Source organism: Dermacentor andersoni, chromosome 10, assembly GCF_023375885.2.
Source record: "Dermacentor andersoni chromosome 10, qqDerAnde1_hic_scaffold, whole genome shotgun sequence".
Taxonomy (NCBI): Eukaryota; Metazoa; Arthropoda; class Arachnida; order Ixodida; family Ixodidae; genus Dermacentor; species Dermacentor andersoni.
In genome coordinates, this window is record NC_092823.1 from 40,453,637 (window position 1) to 40,474,762 (window position 21,126).

The 21,126-nt window shown below is 43.5% G+C and overlaps 1 protein-coding gene across 20 annotated transcripts in view; it reads right to left on the minus strand.

The window, feature by feature from the left end:
• Positions 1 to 21,126, minus strand: part of LOC126519131 (uncharacterized) — a 78,407-nt gene that overhangs the window by 46,975 nt on the left and 10,306 nt on the right. For 13 of the 20 annotated variants that reach the window (XM_072284803.1, XM_072284805.1, XM_072284809.1 and 10 more), the window contains 10 exons: positions 20,276 to 20,364; positions 16,655 to 16,749; positions 15,293 to 15,381; positions 14,023 to 14,114; positions 13,068 to 13,156; positions 10,176 to 10,243; positions 7,809 to 7,905; positions 6,437 to 6,530; positions 4,254 to 4,323; positions 2,042 to 2,128 (listed from right to left, as the gene is read on the minus strand). Coding sequence is in view for 4 of the 20 variants with exons in the window: in XM_072284813.1 (XP_072140914.1) it covers positions 3,205 to 3,240; positions 4,254 to 4,323; positions 6,437 to 6,530; positions 7,809 to 7,925; positions 10,176 to 10,243; positions 13,068 to 13,081 (399 nt within the window). In the remaining 16 variants the exon portion in view is untranslated. Of the gene's footprint in view, positions 1 to 2,041; positions 2,129 to 3,091; positions 3,241 to 4,253; positions 4,324 to 6,436; positions 6,531 to 7,808; positions 7,926 to 10,175; positions 10,244 to 13,067; positions 13,157 to 14,022; positions 14,115 to 15,292; positions 15,382 to 16,654; positions 16,750 to 20,275; positions 20,365 to 21,126 lie in introns of all 20 variants that reach the window. The other 7 variants (XM_072284813.1, XM_072284814.1, XM_072284816.1 and 4 more) reach the window with 5 other exon arrangements.

Below are 21,126 nucleotides of genomic sequence, written 5' to 3' on the forward strand. Positions count from 1 at the left end.
GACCACGTCGCCCATTTCGCCAGTTTGACGGCACGAGCAACTTCGAGAGCAAAAGTGAACTGCCATATTGTTAGAACAGAAGACCGTCGCGTCAAGTGCCGAGAAGGTTCGTGTTACACGCGCCTTAGATTCCTTTGCTTTTGCTTAAGAATGAGGCTTGGCGAAAGAACACAATCAGCGCATAGCATACGTCGCTGTGAACCTCTCAGCCAAATTCGCGTGTGCTCCTGAACCGGTACACACGTGCGAGACAGCAGCTGGATCTTATCGACAATTTTGCATGAGCAGGATGAAATTGAATGACTAGGTAAAGGCGTAGGCATGCTAATTAGGCGAGGTATCAAGAGGCAAAGGGTAAAAAAAGGTATCTTAGGAGCATTTATGGGCTACCGTCATAAAGAATAAGGATGTCGCTTGGAATAGCTTGCCCATGGACAGGCAGTGATAGCAGGAATAAAAATAAATTGGCAAAAATAAAGAATATTTACTGACCTTAGATGTAATGTTAATTAGTTCAGGAAATCGGGTCAGGAGGTATTAGTAGAATATATGTATACACAAATGGAGGATGTAGACGTATATAGTGATTACATCTGTGCGATTATCAGAACCTTATGGCAGTTAATAGGGAGAAAAAGTATCATCGACAGGTAACGTGGCAATGCGGAAAGATGCAGTGTTGCGTCACCTACGCCAGAAATAAAAGAACTGGTAGGTGTCATTCAGCAGTAAGTAAGAAAAATACGACAAAAATATTGTTGGAAAATAGAAGCGACGTAAGTTGTGGAACAAGGAAATAAGATATAAAAGGTCATAAGCAGGCGTCTAGAGATCACAGAGAAGCCAAAAAGCCGGGTTCACATGAAGGAGGGGTGCTCCTTAGATGGAACAAGAACAAAAGTTAGGAGAACGCGGAGCCGCCGACCGCTCAAGTGCGTCGACCAAGCCTCGAACATGCGTTTCGATGAAGCCGTAAGGCATTCGAGCCTATGCCTCGTGGTAGAAAGCAGATAAACAAGTCCGACGCGAGGATCCTTTCTAGAGTGTCAAACTTTAAAAGGGAAAGTCAACTATGTGCAAATGCACATAGTTGTGGTACAAATAATATGCGAAATGCGTGAATAAAACACGATAAAGTTACAGGATTTACGTAATTATACGAACGACTAGAAACATCTTCGCCTTCAGTGTCGACGCTTGACGTTCGTGGTACTTATGGATCACGTTTCCGTGTCAGCGCACGACACTCGTGCCCGTGTCCTTTCAGCTTCACAGTTCTCATGTTTTACTGAAAGAAAAAGCCTTCATGGAGTCGGCACAATTTGTTCAATTTGGATTTCAATTGATTGCTGCCACAATAAGCTTCTACTGTTTGCTACATGCATAGTTGGAGATCTAACGCTTCGACAATGAGTTGAGTCCTACATAGTTCCAGCACGAGCTATGAAAATATCAGTGAAATATAAGAATTAGTAGAGAGGTACACGTAGCAAGCCATTCAAGCGGGCGGAGGATTGAGAAAGGCACGATATTGGCCCAATGAATATGACGGCATTAGGTATTCTCCAACTTCGCAGGGCAATAATGAAAAGCATAGCAGAACAGTTGCAACTTATTGTTGCCATATATCTCTGAGACCAAACTGACACTAACTGTGGTATCATGTTAAATTATCATGTTAAATTATCATGTTAAATTAGGCATTACTTCGTGGTGCGTAGAGATAGAAAAAGAAAAGAAAAATTTTTGGCGGCTTTGAAGTGATGGAGCACCTTGAAATAAATAGCGCTGCTGTCGTGGTGGCCAAAACGAATGAATGAATGAATGAATGAATGAATGAATGAATGAATGAATGAATGAATGAATGAATGAATGAATGAATGAATGAATTGCCTCCTCCAGGAACTGGTGGCCGATTGGTGCTCCGATTTTTTGAACAGCGTTGACTTGTCGCATCGAGCATCCACACTTACTCATAATGATTGCATATAAGAGCATCGCAGTTCGCAAGCTTGCCACAAAACAAAGGATGTCAACGAACCTCCGAAAACTTCTAGTGCCTGAACTGGTTTCCATCTTCATGACAGCGTAGCTTTCCCTGCACGTTGTAGAGTCACCCACAAGGGTCCTGTGGAGATAAAAGAACTCTGTTCCCTTGCTCATAATACAGTTGCGCTAGCCGACATTTTTCGAGTAGTTGCCTGCACATTCCCAGAGATTTAGGACCTACAGCAACCATAATGCATGTCTTGCTACAGACGAACTTTATCATACCAGCGTCAAATTCGACACAAAAATACATCTTCGATAGATGTGAGATTTCTTATCACATAATTACAAGCTAACTTTGTCCAGAAAGTTATCAAGTTACTTTGATATTCAATAATGTGTTAAATGCATCGTGGTTGTATAGAAGTTCGTTCGATAAATAAGCACATCATATACCAAACAAAGGCCTCGGGCGACATCCACACATTTTAATTTCTGATAGGCCTTCCTCGCCCATTATCCAGTGTGGGCAGTGTGGGTAAGGGCCTCACCACATTCCCACACTTCCCGGAATTCACGCAGGAAGGGCCAGATGGAGGGACAGCCCTCAAGAATATCAGAACATGAACATAACACTTGCCCTGAATGCCGCTTGACTATCACGGGCCATGGAAAAAGAAGTTTGCACGTGTACGATGCAATAATGGGCGTCCCTGCCGTAACTCGGCACTTGATATGCAAGAACTGAAGCTGAGCCAATAACCTTCCGCTCATCACATAATGACGAAGTAGAGCATCACCTAGGTCCATACAATGATTAGCAGCGGCAGCACCTTAAGAGTGACCTAGAATGCCTGACCGGTATGATGGGATATAGGCAGCGAGGTACAGCAAGCCCCCAGTACTCAAATAATGTTGGGAGGCTAGTGTTCATCATAAATACTCATCGCGCAAGAAACAAGTGAAAAATTGGAACCTTGTGTGGCTGAGGGTTCATTTGAGCACCCTTAGCAACAGCTTCTCTGCGATGCATTCTGTGGTGCATAATTTTTTTGAGAATGCCAAACCCAAAACTAAAACACCGCATGGAAGCACTGCACACCTGTTCCATTAGAAATGATAATCCGAGGCATAGTGGACACCGTGGAGCCCACGGAAGCTGCAACGTCATGGGGCGGACTTATGATGACGATGGAAACTTCCTGGCTGTCGTGATTATGCCTGTCCTTGTGCTACACGTTGTCCAGCGACCTACCCAGACCCCGAGGAGAGATAATATCGCTGGTTTGAAATGGGGTAGTTAAGATATTTTCTCACAATCTGTACTGCATCTCGCATAATTTCTGCCTAAACGATACCGAGGCATATGCGAGCTTTTTGTTTTACAAGATGGACTTCTAAACCACTACACTCATTTTGATTAAATTATTCAGGGTGAGTAACGTTACTGCTATGAAATATGGCTTATATTTCACTACTCTAGTGCAAACAAAAACAGACAATCGTCATATTGTGTAGCTTGAGATTTCACAAAATTCATTTAACCTTGAATAACAGGCTTAGAAGCTAACTAATTTTACTTATTCGACTATGATATTTCCGACTACATACCTCATGGACTGCAAGGTAAAGCAGCCTCCTACATTGTCAGACGTTACGACGAATCTAAACGTTACGCCTAGTTTCGTTTACTTTTGGTAATTGCGCAGTGCACAGCGAAGTTGTAAATATTGTGCAATTCCCTGCCTGCAGTCAATACATGGGCTCTACGGGAAAGAAACGGACAGCCCAATGTTTGTCCGCTAGTCCTTCATAAGTCATTCAGCTAATTAGGAAGCATGCTCAATCGCAAAAACAAAAGTGCTTTGCTTCGTGCACTCCTTTGGACTGCGCCCCGGTCAACGCATATCGTCGCTCGCGTCGAGGCTAGGTTGACGGCCACCTGCGTCTAAACTGCGCTCCAACGCAGCTCAGCGTCTTTATAGTCTCGTTGTAAAAGCCCTTCAGCGGCAGCTCTGTATCTACGACGTAGGGGGTGATCTTTGTATTGCGCATAAATGACATACATAATGATATGTGTAGTTACACACTAACAAAACTCTATACCTACGTAATTTATACCCCCACAGCAGCTTCGCTGGTCAAACATCCTCACAGGGTATAAAATCTCAGCACATGACCGTTTCCCTCTCGTGAGTCATCCGCAGTTTTATCCTTCAATATAAATACAATTAAGTATATCGTCTCTCAGACTGATAACTCACCACCAATGTCAATGCGGAGAACCTTGTCGCCGACTTTTTTCTGCACGTTGTCGAGTGGCTCAACATCACACTGGGGAAATAAATCCCAATGCACATGTCATTATTGAGGCTCGCCTAAGATAACATCGAAAAGTCACCACTTATCCTTGCACGGTATGGGCAAGCGAATGTTCGTTCCAAATGTGTTCCAAATCCACGCTAAGTATAGTCAGCTTTGTTGCAGTACAGTAGAGGGTTCACACTACAGTGAAATGGCGTTTTTTCACATTTCCGAACTTACGGTATGTACGCATCAAACCATGACCCATGTAATCAGCGCATTCACTTCTTTTCCACTGTGCATAACGTGGTATATACATGTGACTGCTGCAGTGCATGCAGTGCAGGCATTGTACTGATGTGCTGCCACTGCGATAGTATTGAGGCGTGCAGCATTTCATGGTGCCATAGGCGGAGAGATTTCATTCTTCCGGGATTTGTTCGCCACCCCCCCTCTTACACACAAGTTGTATGTTTGCGTGTGCGTGTGGGAAAGCGTGCTAACCCACACTTATTGCAGCTCTGATTACCGGGGTGCTTCATAGGTGCATTGAACAGTGATGCATCTGAGTGCCAAATTATTAACGCTTTCTGTATATGTGTATGTGTGCTTCCTGTACAGTTACACTGACGAATCAGCCTCTTATTACATTTCTTATTTCTGCGCACTCTCAAAACAAATAACTGACTCCACGAGTTATCCCGGTGTTCCCTATTGAATTGCGGTACCACGTACACAATACAATGCATGTACTACATTTTCCTTTTCTCATGAGGATCCCAAAGCACTATCTTCCCATTTGTAGCAGCATCACAAGATCTTACAATGTCTGATCCTGCTGCCACATTATCGTTGCAATCATTGATTTTAGCGTGTTCGAGTATGTTTTAGTACTCTATACTAAAACAAACATTGACTCTCGGGTACAAAGAAAATGATGAAGACGACGCTGGACAAGCGCGTAATTGCTTTCTATTATAGCAACCTATTTCATTGCAGTTATTCGAGATGCGCAACCAATTAGCCCCAACTTTGGATCGTTCTGGGCTCATTGCCAATCCTGCTTCAAAGATGAAACAAATAGCTGGTCCAGTTCAACTCCCTCCACATGCATGGTCCAAGACTGTCGAGTACTGTATAATACATATTGGCGTCTTTGAAAACTTCGATGTTTCCCCTTTTCCGCTTAAGCAAAAATAGTCAGGGGCCAGTTTTACAGCGTTTGATGAGCCCTTAATCAGCCCTTGCTATAGTAACTGTTGCACTCATAATGCCGGCACAGTGCTCGTCTACTTCGAAAATGTGTTCCAAATTTACGCGAAGCCTCCTATGCTTGCTACGGAGAGCAAGAGGGGACATTTACTGCTAGGATCAGATGTGCCGGTGACCAGATTGTGACGAGTCAAACAAGTCAACAAGTCGGCACTAAAGTGACAGCAAAGAAAACCGTTACTCTTTTGGGTCATTTCACTATTGACAACGTCCTAGTTGGCGCAGTGTATTCAGCTTTGTTGCAGTACAGTAGAAGGTTCACACTACAGTGAATTGGCGTTTTTTTTACATTTGCAAACTTACGGTATGTACGCATCAAACCATGACCCATGTAACCAGCGCATTCACTTCTAGAATTTTGAACACCATTACACTATGCTTAGAATCCAACGAATATATATTCGCACAATACGAAATTTAATCTATATATATATATATATATATATATATATATATATATATATATATATATATATATATATATATATATGAATTACCGATGGTTCCTCATTCGGCCATGCCTCGCGCCACGTTAACGCTCAACAGCAAGTGCTAAGATGCAGCATATCAAACGTCCTGGAACTCGTCGGCTATCCGACAAAACACCTAAATGAGACAAGTGCCTAGCTCTCAGTCACGCTCGCTGTATACGGCTGCTCTCACGCCACCGCACTCTACCCCAAGCCACCGACTCTGGTGACGCAAACAGCGCAGTGCACATCGAAGCACGCGGATGGTCGGTGCTTCTGCACCCAGTGTGCCGTCTGACCGCAATCGCAAAACTGCCCATCCGCTCTAAATCGGGATGTCTCCCCGCAGACGAAGGGCCTCCCAATTTGCCAGTTCCCCACAAAAGGTCGAAGCAACCAACCTTTCCGAGAACGTCGACGTTGCACCGGAGTCGCCGTCACCGTCGTTACAGCGTACCATCGCATGCACGTTGTTTAGCGACCCCCACAAAGGTCCTGTGGAGATAAATTCAATAGAGGTCAAACGCGCTGTCATAGTACGGCCCCACTATAACTGACATCTCTCGAGCTGTCACTTGCGGATCACTTTATTGGGTTTTCCAAAGCTGCGCCTACCACAACGCCTACCACTACAGCCTAAATAAACATCGCGTGCGACATAAAATACCTTGAATATAGCGTATCCCGCTTCATACAGTACGAGCAACGTGACAACCTGGGGCAGCTTGCCCGAACATTCAATAACAAAAACGACGCATTCAAGAACGCGTTCTAGTGTGGACAAGGAGCTGTCTAGGGAACATTTAGGAAAGCGTATGCCTCGCCCGTGTACACACATTTTCATGCACATCTACAAGCTGGTGAAATATTAGGCTGTATTATGGCATGACTGCTTTGCGCTCGTTGCGCAGGATTCGGGTCCTTGTTCTATACACTCTCTACCTTGTTGGCTGAGTACGTCAGTAAGGCCATTGATATTAGCCTGGAAAGCATCACACGTCCAAACTTACCGCAACTTTTTGTTAAATACAAAGTGGACTTCAAGACCAATATATGGTAAATGCTTATGCTTATCACAATGATTATTATCGAGCTCAACCTGTATAAATTGCCACCAATTCTTGGCCATTCTGGTGAAATGCGTATGTTATAGAAACAAAGATGTCCCAGTTAGTGGAAGGACTAAAGAAGTCGGCGCTTATTCTGTAAGCGCTAAGTGACTACGTAGAATGCAAGAGTTAATGTCCCATGGAGACAGGTAAAAATCAGTTATCAAGTACAAAATACTTCGTCACTCCACTGACTCAGTTCTTATACGTTTCTTATACGTTTCGGGCAAAACAAATATATACTTTATATAACACTAACTTCTAATGTGACAATTGCAGTTTTGTAACGCTGCACGTTCATTTTAAGTATTTCAGAGACGCTGCAACGGAAAGGCCGTATATGGACCATTAATAGAAAAGCTATTGGTGTATAAAACGGGAGGCCGCAAATTTGATTGAAATCACTGCATTGTATATCATATTGACCGCTAAGAAAGACGAGGACAGGGGAAGAGAAAACAAGACGACATTGGGCGGTCGCTAACAAGGCTTAATTTTGAGTTCTTCTGAAGTACTGCATTGTAGTAACGCAAAAAAGACAGCATTTCCTCATGTCGTGTTATTAGTAAGAAGTCGACCTGGGACACTTCAGCTTATTCTACAAGATGGCCCAAAACCATTTACAAAGGTTGCCTGGAACACAGCTGCACGCAAGGGCCCGTACCGGTTCGCTTTTTAGCGGGAGGGCCTTCACGAACGTCAAATGGTGGACTCGAGCATCCCGCAGCAGCATGGGCTCTAGCGTCTGGTTGTCCGTCACGCTGAAAGTTTAATGAGTTATCTGCACAAAAATATATCATTTGCTAAGACAATAAATCGTTATAGCATAAATGTAATCTCGACAGCGGTTAGCGCTCCCCACCCAACGCCATCGGAGCTGGTACAGCGATCTCCAAGCGACATAGTTATACTAGCTTTATGAGCAATAAGGAACAATTGAAACAAAAAAAAAATTGACTAGAGAGAATGCCCATATCAGATTTAGGCATACATTGGGATGCATAAGGCTTCGTAAAAAGTGAATGGGGAAGTTTTTAGTAGAGATGGGCCGACTTCGAAGTTAGGGATGGGCCAACTTGAAATTTGGGGATGTACCAACTTCAAACTTGGGGATGGATCAGCTTGGAATTTGGGCATGGGCAAGCTTAACTTAGGGGTTGGCAAACTTAAATTTGGGAGTATGCTCAGGAATAATAATGACAACTCCAGTGGAGTTTCCTCATACTTTGGGCTGGGAAGAATCGGCTGCTAACAAGGGCGCTAGCTACTGCAGCGTTATGCGCGTGTGTCCTGCTTGTTTTCACCATTATCTCATCGTACTGCTCAGATACGAACACATTTATCGTACGCGATGCAATTTCGCATTAAATCACGAAATTAATTGTGCGCAGGAAATGTTCGTAGACGCACATGCCTCATTTTAATATTCAATTTCAGAATAGAGCTCAAATGAGCTACAATGTTTAATCGCCCAGCCTTACTGATGCGTCAAGCAAGGTCGACCCGGCGACAGTGATATGACACTGTACTAAATATGCTACCGACTTTCTATTATCCTAAAACCGCGCAGTGCTGGCAGAATTCGCAGTTTTCGCGCCACTGACAAGTAGGCGAGGGACGCACAGCAAGCGCAATATGCACGACTCGCATGCCATGTGGCGCCCGCTGACAAAAGGCGATGACGCCCCCACACCCACGCACGAGGCCCATAGTGGTCTGCTACTGATGGAACTTCCCTAGGCGGCACATTGTTTGCGCATAGGTGCATTCCCTGGCCTACAAACCAATTATGGCTCCAAAAAAGTTGGAGCCATAAAACTCGATTAGTTTGTAGGCCAGGAAATGGTGAGTTGGTGCGCATTAAGTTTGCGGCTTCGACGATCCTTTGCAAGACACTTTACTGGACACACCAGCGTTTTCTAGAATGCCTAACCCGCACTAAAACATAGCATGAAGGTCGCGCCTTCTTTGGCGGACCTGTGCAGAGAAAATACTGCTTGTTGTCATTGTGGGGTTCTTACTGTCAATTGGTAGTGCAGCTTATCAAGTGGCCTATCGAAGTTATGAAATCGTTAGGTGGAAATTGCCCAGTACCACGTGTTACACAACCATCTCTTTATCACCTTGTATAATTTTTGCTCAAAAGATATTGAATTTGTGGAGTTACTGCGAAAGTCATTACATACTTCCCCCCATTCGTAATGATGCAGGCAGACTAATATAGAACCCAAACCTGAAGAGTCAAACTTTAAGCAGTATACCTATTTTCATGTAATTATCCAGAAAGAATAAACTACTGCCAATTGAATATACACACATTTACTCCTCTATATAGCAACAACGAAAACTAGCCATCACATTGACCTAAGTTTCTTGCAAAATTGTTTTGATTTGTGGAACCAAGTATGTTAGCTCAGAAAAGCTAATTAATTTTTTCCTGATTAGCGCTTGGGCCAGTGCTTAGACCCGCACCTACCGTAAGCACTTACCAAGTTCATGCCTTTGGACGGAACTGATAACGTTATGGAGTCCACGCCGAGTACGTGGTTGTTTACGCTTAACGATGCTCCACGAGGAATATCGGGCTGCGCGATGGGGAAACGTGAAACGCACCTGCTGCCTCCGCCATCCGGAAATTTTTGTAGTGTAGTACAAAAGCGACCCATTAAATTTAAAATTAATTTTACCGTCTGAATTATTTATTTTTCTGACTGCCGGATTCTCCAAATATTTTTTATACGAACAATCGGTCGGCTACTGTATGTGTGTTCGTATTGGACCAGTAGTGGTAGAGTTATTCTCTACCACAGTAGCGGTAGATAGAAAAACAGCGGAGCATATAACGAGGTGCGTCGAGGGGCGATGCTTCGACACACATTGTGCCGTCTAACCACAGCTGCTAAGAGCTACTCCCCAATCTATATAACCAGAGCATACCCCCAGAGTCGGTAATTCCAAACAAAAGGACCTCACACCAAAAAGTGACCCAAAAAGGGAAAAGGACCCTTTCCAAAAATGTTTGACAACCCACCGGTGGCGTCGTGGCCATCGTTGCAACGCCGCCGTTGCTGCACGTTGTAGAGTGACCCAGCAAATAACCTGCGAAAATAGATGTTATCAACGCCCAACACACACTGTATTGCTAAACACACAACTGCCAGACACTTTAAGGAAACCACTTGCTCAGAATATGACCACATTAACTGTCCAGGTATGGCTTTCACAACATCTGGATTCTCCGCAGCTGCATTTACCGCAATTCCTGTCGCATTACAGTCAAATGTCAGTGTAGCATGATCACGTGCGGCACAACATATCTTCAATACAGCGCATCTCATTTTATTATACTTAGGTTCGAGCGTACCCCGCACGAGGAAAGTAAGCTTGTGACTATCAATCCCAACTATTCTAAACAACGATAGGGCTAGGATATTGCACTTCGCTAACGGCTCATCTACCCAGCTTGTGCAAACATAGACAGGATATAAGCAAAAAGAAATTTATTGCAGCTGAACGCTTACCAGCATGTCTAAGCTTTGTCCTACTTTGCTCTTTTTAGCGCGTTGTCTAGTGGCCCAGTAAGGGTCCTGCAGAAATCACCAATGCACCAATTGCGCAACAATGCGCCATTGATGCGTCCTATCCGCCATTAGCTTATCTGCCGTTAACAAGATTGCTTTGCGTGATTGAGCAGTATTTTGGGTGCAGTGCTGTGCATTCTCTACACTGCCGTATTGGGCATCAACAAGCTCAGTTTGACATTGACACTAGCGCGTGCATACCACGTACAAGCTTTTTGCTCTTATTTGTTTGGTACAAAAGTAAATACAAATGCAATACGTTGTTCAGTCTTGCGATTATTCCAAAGGCTATTGAGGGAATCCATCTTCTGCGTTAAGTGTCAGAAATGCTATCAGAGTGAGATGCGTATGTTTAGAGAAATTGAAGGGAAGGGAGATGATGAAGGGAAAGGAAGGGAGGTGAAGCCATCTGAGCCTGGTTGGCTACCCTACATTGCACACAATTGTTAATCGTTCACTTCGTCCCAAGTAATAGTATTTCTTTCGATAAAACCGTCCTTTTCTTTCACTAGAGTGAGTATCTTCAAATTGGCCGTCCAATATTATAACCACCTGCATAGGTGTAAAAGGCACAAAGCGTTCCAAATGTTGCTCAGTCACTGACAGTGCAGGAAGGAAAGCATTGTCCAATGCTATGGAGCACGCCGTCTCATAGAATATCATGGCACTGGTTTTCACCCCGTCCTCAACATGCACTACATACACTACAACATACACTACAAGCAAATACACCCTTAAGATATTCCAACGAGACTGAGTGGATTGGTCCGCTACTGATGGGGCTTTCCTTGAACATGTAAAGCACACGAATTCTTTGGGCAGTAAGACTGATGTAATGAGAGTTGCATTTATTTTGGTTAGTCATCTGCAACGCCGGGGTATCCAACATCGTTAGGGGAAAACTTTGGCATACGCATTAGCTAGCTCAGCTCATTCGAATGCATTTTTGTACACATGAGTAGTCTCACCGAAGAATAGCCGCGAACAAATAAATATAAAATAAATGTTAAAAATTGTTACGTTTGGAATTTGTTTAAAACATTAAACTTACTCGATCTCAAAATTCTCGTTATCAACAACATAGTCTAAGACTTTGTCGGCCACGTTCAGTACCATAATCATGCAGCTGGTGCGAGCAATAAAACACCTAATATTTGAAGATAAACACCATCATGCTAAGACGTTTTTTCTTTAATAATGTCTTGCACTTACACGAACTTTTTGTGTGCCTTCGACGAATCGCGATTGCCATCGTCTGCAACTGACAGTCTGACGTGCAGGATCGGATATTATCTAATGACATTTGATGTATCGGGTGTCATTACATACAAATCCTTATGTATCTTCCCGTTTGACAGGTGTATTACATCAGCATAGTTTTATACTTCTCCATTTTTGCCAGTGAAACTAATGTTTTCAATATACAATGTAATTGAAATAAGATAAAGGGGTATGAGGCTAATACAAATTAGTATGTACACCAGAGAAAGGTGGTGCGTTTTTCCTGTAGCGTAGGGGCTAAGCTAGAGCAGAGAAACAGGCTGGCACAAACATATGCTTCTTTTGCACCTATACTTTTTAAATTGCGTAGGTTCTCGTTTTTTGTGGTATTCATTATCATATTCCTGTATCAGCGCACGGAAGTCTCATTGCCATGACATTTTCTTGCTTCACATTTGTCATATCTTGATCAAATGTAACAACCTCGAAGTGGCGCTATTTGCTCAATGGTTTCAGATTATTGTTGAAGGCCAGGTGCTCCTGCTTGTTTAAGACAAAAATAAAGATACTAGTATCAAACAAACAACAAATCGCCTGAGTTGGTTCGCACTCCGAAGCAAGTCCCGAAAAGCACATTCAGAGAGGTAGACATAAGACATCACTTGAGGAGGTAGTGCACCGTTAAAGCCGCGTTGCCGGGAACAAAAGAATGGGGCAGCACACAGGCGATTCTCAACAGCGACGTGCAATAAGACGCATATTATCGGAAACCTTGTCATACGCATTGTTACCACGTATCCCTCACACCAAACAATCACAGTAACTGCTACATAAACAACCCTTTAACCGACCTAAGCTTCGCGTGAAAGTATGCCGCAGACGAATCACAAATATAGTGCTGATATTATATGCTATTATATTTTTTATTATATTATTATATTATATTGTGCTATATTATATTAATATATATATTATATTATGATCATTATTATGATCGATGTTCCCACTTTTGGTGGACCTGATTGCATTCATCGGCATGAGCGTCTACTTTAGCTACAAATGATCTGCAACAAAAGGGCATCACAGATGGGAAGCCCATCACAATTACTAAGACAACGAACCTGTCCAAGGGCATCCACTTCTCGCTGCTATCTGCAGCGGCGTCACAGCGTAGCCGTTCCTGCACGTTGTGAAGCGGTCCAAAAGGATTCTGTAAAGATAAATTCAATGGACACTCAATAATAACGCAGCCACCCGAAGTACACAACGCGCCTACAGCCCCCTGCAAACATGTTGGGCATCGTCGCTAAGTAGCGGTTAAAAAATATGGAATACTACTCGCGTACCAAGCATGTGAAAAAATGGGACGAACAATTGTCAAAAAAGTAAGCTTCAGCAAGCAATTTTCAAATAAGCAAGCTGCAGGTTTATTCCGACCATTCTTCGCAAGAAACGTCTTCACGACGCAATCTATGAGGCAGAACGCACCCGAGTTTTCTGAAATCCCCAAACCCAAACTGTAAAGGGAAAATTGCTTGGCTTCCACGGCGGGCCCTTTTCATCCATCATGTTGCGCGGTGCAAAGTGACCTATACAAACACACCAGAGGCATCAAATCACTAGTCTGAATTAAGCCAGTAATACGCATTCTGCACTCGCGTTCTAGGGGACACAAATTCCTAAGGCAGACATATTGTGCACGTTAGACAGCAAGCACGCAACACTGCCACATAAAGAAAATTTGGCTCTCTATGCAGCAGATAATCCAAACATGGCGCGATGCATTTTTCATATAACTTGTAAACTCATCTTTGGTGAGAAATTGTGGCTTTCGCCCCGTATCCGCTATTCGTATTAAGTATACGAAGCCGAAATGCTGGGAAGGTTACGTTTTAAAACACAGGCAGTACATGCCAGTGTATCTGTGTCAGTGTGTGTTTACCCGCAGCTAGTGGTAATGTACAGGCAGTATGTCACGAACTAAAAAAGGACGACATTGCATATTTGCTAACTTTATTGTACTTAAGGCTCGCAGTAAAACCACTGCATAAAAACGGCTTGCAGATGAACACTTACCGGAATGTCCCTAGTGTATGTCTCCAGCTGAGAACACCTCGCTGAACGGTTTCCCTTCTCTCAGCACGTTGTCAACGGACGCAGCATATAACCTGCAGAAAATAATTTTTTAATCTTTTTTTTCTGCACAGAGGATAACAAACTATGATGAGAACCTCCTTTGTGGACGAATGCATCAGATACTATGAAAATTTGATTTCTGACGCAAATCTCTGCTTTAACCTAGTATCGCACTTTATCCTAAATTTGTATAGTAGACAATTTAAAAATTCGTCTGGTGTACTTTTGCACACACAAACACCCAGCTTACGCAAGCGTGCATACAAGAAGCACAAACAGTAAAAAGGAGGCAACCATTGGAAGCTGCGTTGGTGTAAAAGGCACAGAGCGTTCCAAATGTTGTTCAGCTAGTGTCAGTGCAGGAAGGAAAGCGTTGTCCAATGTTTTGGAGCAAGCTGCGTCATAGAATATCATGGCACTGGTTTTGACGTCGCAGCACTGGTTTTGACCCTGTCGTCAATACGCGAAGGGAGCAACTACAGCAAAGTAGCAATTTGTGGTTTAAGACAAATATGAAGATATGAGTATCAGACAGCAAAGCAGCTGAGTCAGTTCGTGCTCCGAGACAAGTCCCGAAAAGCAAATTTAGAGAGAGACATAAATCATTCGAGAAAGTAGAGCACCGTTAAGGCCATGATAGCAACAACAAAAATGGGACAGCCTACAGTCGTTTCGCAACAGCGTAGTGCAGTCACTAGTAGGCCACAGATCACAAAATTTGTCATACGTATTGTCGCCACGTATCCCCCACACCAAACTTTCACTGCAACTGAAACAAATACCCGTTTAACCGACCTAAGCTTCGCGTAAAAGTACGCCGCAGAGCAATCCAAATATAGTGATGGTATTATATGCACAAGAAGTGTATAAATAGACGGCCTTTCGCACCATACTTCCTCCACCTGCTGCACACAACCATTTTCCAGGCATTCACTTGTCCTTTTGATACACACGTACAGATGAATACGTACACACGTACGTATTTCCGCAACTGTCCGATGATTCCGCCCCCTTCGCTACACCGCGGTGTGTCGTGGTTGCCTAAATAACCTCAAGTACCACCAAACTATCCGAACTATTGCCTGATCGATGTTCCCACATTTAGTGGCCCTGACTGCACTCTTCGCCATGAGCAACTACTCTTGCTGGAAAATCTCTGCAATAAGGGCCTCACAGATTAATGCTCATCACAAATATTAAGGTAACGAACCTGTCCAAAAGCGTCCACTGCTCGCTGCTATCTGCAACGGCGTCACAGCGTAGCCGTTCCTGCACGTTGTGAAGCGGTCCAAACGGATTCTGCAGAGATAAATTCAATCGAAACTCAATCAAAACGCAGCCACCGCAAAGAATTAGCAATCTTACCGTCCCCTGCAAACATGTTGGGCAACTAGCATCGTTCAGTAGCGGCTCAAGAAAATAGAATACTCCTCGCGTATCAACCATGTGAAAAATAGGACAAATAATTGTCATAAAAGCAACCTTGTGCCGCTGAGGGGTTCTTCCGACCGTTCTTCGCAAGAAACATCGGCACGACGCGTTCTATGAGGCAAAACGCACCCGAGTTTTCTGAAATCCGAAACCCAAACTGTAAAATGAAAATTGCTTGGCTTCCTCGACGGGGATTTTCCATCCATCATGTTGCACGTTGCAAAGTGACCCATACAGACCCGGCGGAGGCATCAAATCACTGGGCTGAATTCAGCCACCAACACTCATTCTACGCTTGTGTTGTCAGGAACGCAAACTTCTTCAGGCAGCTCTTTCACGCTAAAACAATTGTTTGCATTTTGCGTCTACATTCTTAGAAATATTGCGAAAGCTCTCCTAAGTTTACTGTATAGGTACGCAATCTCTTTTGCAGTGTACATGTTAAAGTTTAGACCATGAGTCCTGGTACTCCAGCAGTTGCCAGTCCCAACCAGTGCCTGTTGCCGATTGAAATCCGAGTATTGCAATGGGAGTACAAATCAATTTTAGTATAGGTTTACCAGTAGATCCCATGAAATTTGAGTTTGGTGCGAAGCATAGCTCGATTTTGCTACAGTCTCGGACTATTATGGCTAGAAAAGTACAAAAATTTGTCTATCCAAAGAAGTCATTTATTTCGCACTCCACTTGTCTCACGCTCTGCGGTCACATTTTGACAGTAGCATTCACAGGGGCACTTTATAGACCGCTAGCACGCTCTCTTGCCACATGAAAAAAGAATTATTTGCCTTTATATGCAGCAGATAATCCAAATATGGCGAGATGCATTTCTACGAAATAGACGAAACATCATATAACTCGAAAACCCTTCTTTGGTGAAAAATTGTGGCTTTCGCCCCGTATCCGTCATTCGTCTGAAGTATTGCAAAAAGTCGAAATGCTCGGCAGGTGTACTTCTGCATACACAGGCAGTACATGCGAGCGCATGTGTCAGTGTGTGTGTTTACCCACAGCTAGTGTTAATGTACAGACAGTATGGCACAAACTAAAGAAGGACGACGTTGCATATTTGCTAACTTTATTGTACTTAAGGCTCGCAGTAAAACCACTGCATAAAGAAGGCTTGCAGATGAACACTTACCGGAATGTCCCTAGAGTATGTCCCCAGCTGAGAACATCACCTCGCTGAAGGGTTTCACTTCTCTCAGTACGTTGTCAACTGACGCAGCAGATGTCCTGAAAAAAATCATTGTCACGAAAATTTTTTTTCTGCAAAGAGGATAACAAAATATGATGAGAACCGTCGTAGTTGAATACATCTGATTAATATGAAAATACAAGATTTCTGACGCAAATCTCTGCTTTAGCCTAGTATCCCACTTTATCCTAAATTTGTGTGGTAGACAATTTAAAAATTCGGCTGGCGTACTTTTGCACACACAAACATCCAGCTTACGCAAGCGTGCTGACAAGGCGCACAAACAGTAAAAAGGAAGCAACTTTTGGAGACTATTGGTGTAAAGGGCACACAGCGTTCCAAATGTCGCGCAGTCAGTGCCAGTGCAGGAAGGAAAGCGTTGTCCAATGTTATGGAGCAAGCCATGTCACAGAATATCATGGCACTGGTCTTGACGTCGCAGCACTGGTTTTGATCCTGTCCTCAACACGCCAAGGGAGGAAATACAGCAAAGTGATCTCAACAACATACACTGCAAGCAAATACGTCCTTAAGATTTTCCAACGAGATTGAGTGGATTGGTCTGCTACTGATGCGCCTTTCCTTGAGCATGTGAAGTATACGAATTCTTTGTCCAGTAAGAGTGACGCTATGATAGTTGCATTTATTTTCGTTATCTGCTACGCCGGGATGTCTAACATTAGAGTAAAACAACTTCTGAATACGCATTAGGCAGCTTAGCTGATTCGAATGCATTTTTGTACAAATGGATAGTCTCCCCGAAGAATGGCCGCGAACAAATAAACCAAAAAGCAAATTGTGTTAAAAATTACGTTTAGGATTTTAAGTGTTCTTGGCAAAAAATTCAACTTATTCGATCTCAAAATTCTCGTTATCAGCAACATGGTCAAAAATGTTGGCCATGTAGAGTACCATAATCGTGCAGCTAGTGCGAGCAATAAAATATTTGTGGGCAAATACCAGCACGTTTTTTATTAAGTATTTATTCATTCATGTATGTTCTCACACATACATGAACTTTGTGTGCCTTCGACGGATCGCGACTGCCATGGTCCGCAACCGAGTAACGTGTAGGATCTCATGTTATCTAATGACATTTGATGTATCGGATGTCATTACATACAAATCCCTATATATCTTCCCGTGTGACATGTCTATTAAATTACCATAGTTCTATACTTCTACATTTCTTCTAACAATACTAACGTTATCAATATACAGTATCATTTAAATAAAGAGTTATGAGCTAATGTGACTAAATTAGTGTGTACACCAGAGAAAGGCAGTGCGCTTTTCCTGTGGCATAGAGGCTCAACTAGAGCAGAGAGACAGGCTGGCACAAGCCTAATTTCTATCTCATACCTGCAGCCAGAGTAAAAGAGGAAAGGCCATTATTTAAAGGCTAAACCGCACGATTAAATATTCCAATCTTCTCAGAACATCACCTTGCTCGAGTGGTGTGGTCACTGTCTCGTACGCCCGTTGTTAAGAGCCCAAGCAGAGGTAACTGCGCAAATTCATTCTTGCAATCTATATTACGCCGGTGAATATACGCGGCTGTATACACCAATGCGTGAGCGGGTAATACGAAGTTTACTTGTGCAGCCGTTTTTCAGAACAGTTCGTTTTGTTGCAGCTCAGTCAACATTTTGCGACGTACACCACAATTCACGGCCAAAGCATAAAGTCTTCAGATATAGCGAGATAGTTGCGCCACCCTTCGCTCCGCTTGCAACGTGCCTCACTAACAATTTCTAGTACATGCATACAACTTACTCATCTTTTACCGTTTATTAAGTCATGTTTATAGGCAAGCAAGGTTTTACTGTAAATGGTTTGATGGAGCAGATCAAAACTCCTGCAACCTGACGGCCATCTGGCAAAGCACCAAACCGGCAGCACTGCCGAGCTGGCGGCTACGCCTGCTCTCTACCCACGTATTCCGCTCTTCTTTTTTCAACATGCTCTCCTAATTGAAGGTTTATATGGAGATACAAAAAGCGGAGCACATTATTCGCAATACATGGAGGGCTGAGGCTTCTACACATACTGTGTCCTCTAACCACAGTCCCAAATAACTTCTGATACCTGAGCACTGGTCGAGATACACTAATTAAACGCCTGCAGCGCACTCCTCGCACAACAAAAAAAGCATTTCACTGCTCAATCCGCTGATTTGACTCGCACAACTAAAGAGCATCAGCACTGACTTCTAGCAATAATAGGCACCTGAGCGCACCTTTGTGGTTGTTTGTTTCGGCACTGCAGGTTTCAGCCAAAGTTTGGCTTAGTCTTCAAATTTGTTATCTTGAAGTTTTAGTGTGCGTGCTGCTTTCTGCTACTTCCAAGACCAAGATTGGAGAAAGTTGTTAATTTTCAATTGAGCGTAGGAGCTGCCTGCTTTGTGCGACGGATGTGAGCAAGTGACCTTACGACATCCTCCCTCCCAAGGTCCTCGTCAAACGACACGAAACAAGCCCAAGTTGGAAAGCGAGTAGTCAAGATTGAATTGAAACTGACTGGACAACATAGGCATGAACGCCTGAATCAAACTGTACTTTCATGTGCAGTTGTAGTGCAGTGACACACGGTGCATTCATTGTATTCAATTCATTTTAGGTATCGTTTTACCAGTTGGCATTTTAAGCTTCTTAGATATGCTTAGGTTATCACTTCTGGTGGTTATTCATGCATCATATCCCTGTATCAGCGCACGAAGTCTCATTGCCACGCTATTTTCCTGCTTCACATTTGTCATCTTGATGAAATGTAACCTTCTTAAAGTGGCCCTACTTGCTCAATGATTGCAGATTATTAAAAAGACAAGTTTCTCCTGCTTGTTTACGACAAATAAGAAGATATGAGCATCAGACAACAAATCAGCTGAGTCAGCTCGGGCTGCGAGACAAGTCCCGAAAAACACATTTAGGGAGGTAGACATAAGGAATCTTTCGAGAAGGTAGACCACGGTTAAGGCCACGGCAGCGTTAAAGCCACGATGTCAGCAACAAAAAATGGGACAGCACACCGGCGTTTTGCAACAGCCCAGTGCTCTAGTGACACGCAGAATATCAAAAAAATTTCATATGGCATTGTTCCCAGGTATCCCTCACAGCATACAATTACTGTAACCCGTTTACACGCCCTAAGCTTCGCGTGAAAGTATGCCGAAGACGAATCACAAATGTAGTGCTGATATTATATGCACAAGGGAATAAATAAAACGCCTTTCGCACCATACTTGCGCTCCATCTGCTGCCCACAAGCATTTCCCAGGCATTCACTTGTCCTTCTGACACGTACCTTCCAGATGAGACAGATCCAATATTCCGCAAATGTCATATGATTCAGCCCCTTTCGCTACACAGCGCTTTGTCGTGGTGGCCAAAACGAACTAAAGCGGCACCAAAATGCTTCCATCTGAACTATAGCCTGATCGATGTAACCACTTTTGGCGGCCCTGACTGCATTCTTCGGCATGAGCGTCTACTCTAGCTAGAAATTATCTGCAACAAAAGGGCCTCACAGAGTGGAAGCTCATCACAAATATTAAGGTTAACGAACCTGTCCAAAAGCGTCCATTGCTCGCTGCTATCTGCAACGGCGTCACAGCGTAGCCGTTCCTGCACGTTGTGAAGCGGTCCAAAAGGATTCTGCAGAGATAAATCAAATGGACACTCAATAATAACGCAGCCACCGGAAGTACACAGCACGCTTACAGTAACCTGCAAACATGTTGGGCAGCTAGCGTCGTTCAGTAGCGGTTAAAAACGAAAGGGAATACTCCTCGCGTAAGAAGCATGTGAAAATGGGAAGAATAATTGCCGAAAAAGCAAGCTTGTGCCGCTGAGTGTTTATTCAGACTATTCTTCGCAAGAAACGTCGCCACGACGACCTCTACGAGGCAGAACACACCCAAGTTTTCTGAAATCCCAAAACACAAACTGTACTGCCACGGCGGGCCTTTTTCATCAATCATGTTGCACGCCGCAAAGTGTCCTTTACAGGCCCGTCGGGGGCATGGAATAACTAGGCTGAATAATACCCATTTTGCACTTGCGTTCTCAAGGACCCATCAGGCAGCTCTTCTACGGTAAAACACTGATTTGTATTTTTCTTCTACATTCTTGGGCATGTTGTGGAAGCTCTGCCTCCCTAAGTTTATTTTACAGGTACGCAAGCTCTTTTGCATTGTGTATGCTAGAGATTAGATCATGGGTCTTTGTGCTATACAGCTGCCAGTCCCAAAAAGTGCCTGTTGCTGATTGAAATACGAGCATTGTAATCATATCAGTATCGGTTTACCAGTGGATCCCACGAGTTTCGTGCGAAGCTATGAGCGTTTTTGCTACAGCCTCGGTCGATTATGGTTAAAAAGTACAAAAATTATTTTATCGGAAGAAGCCATTTATTTT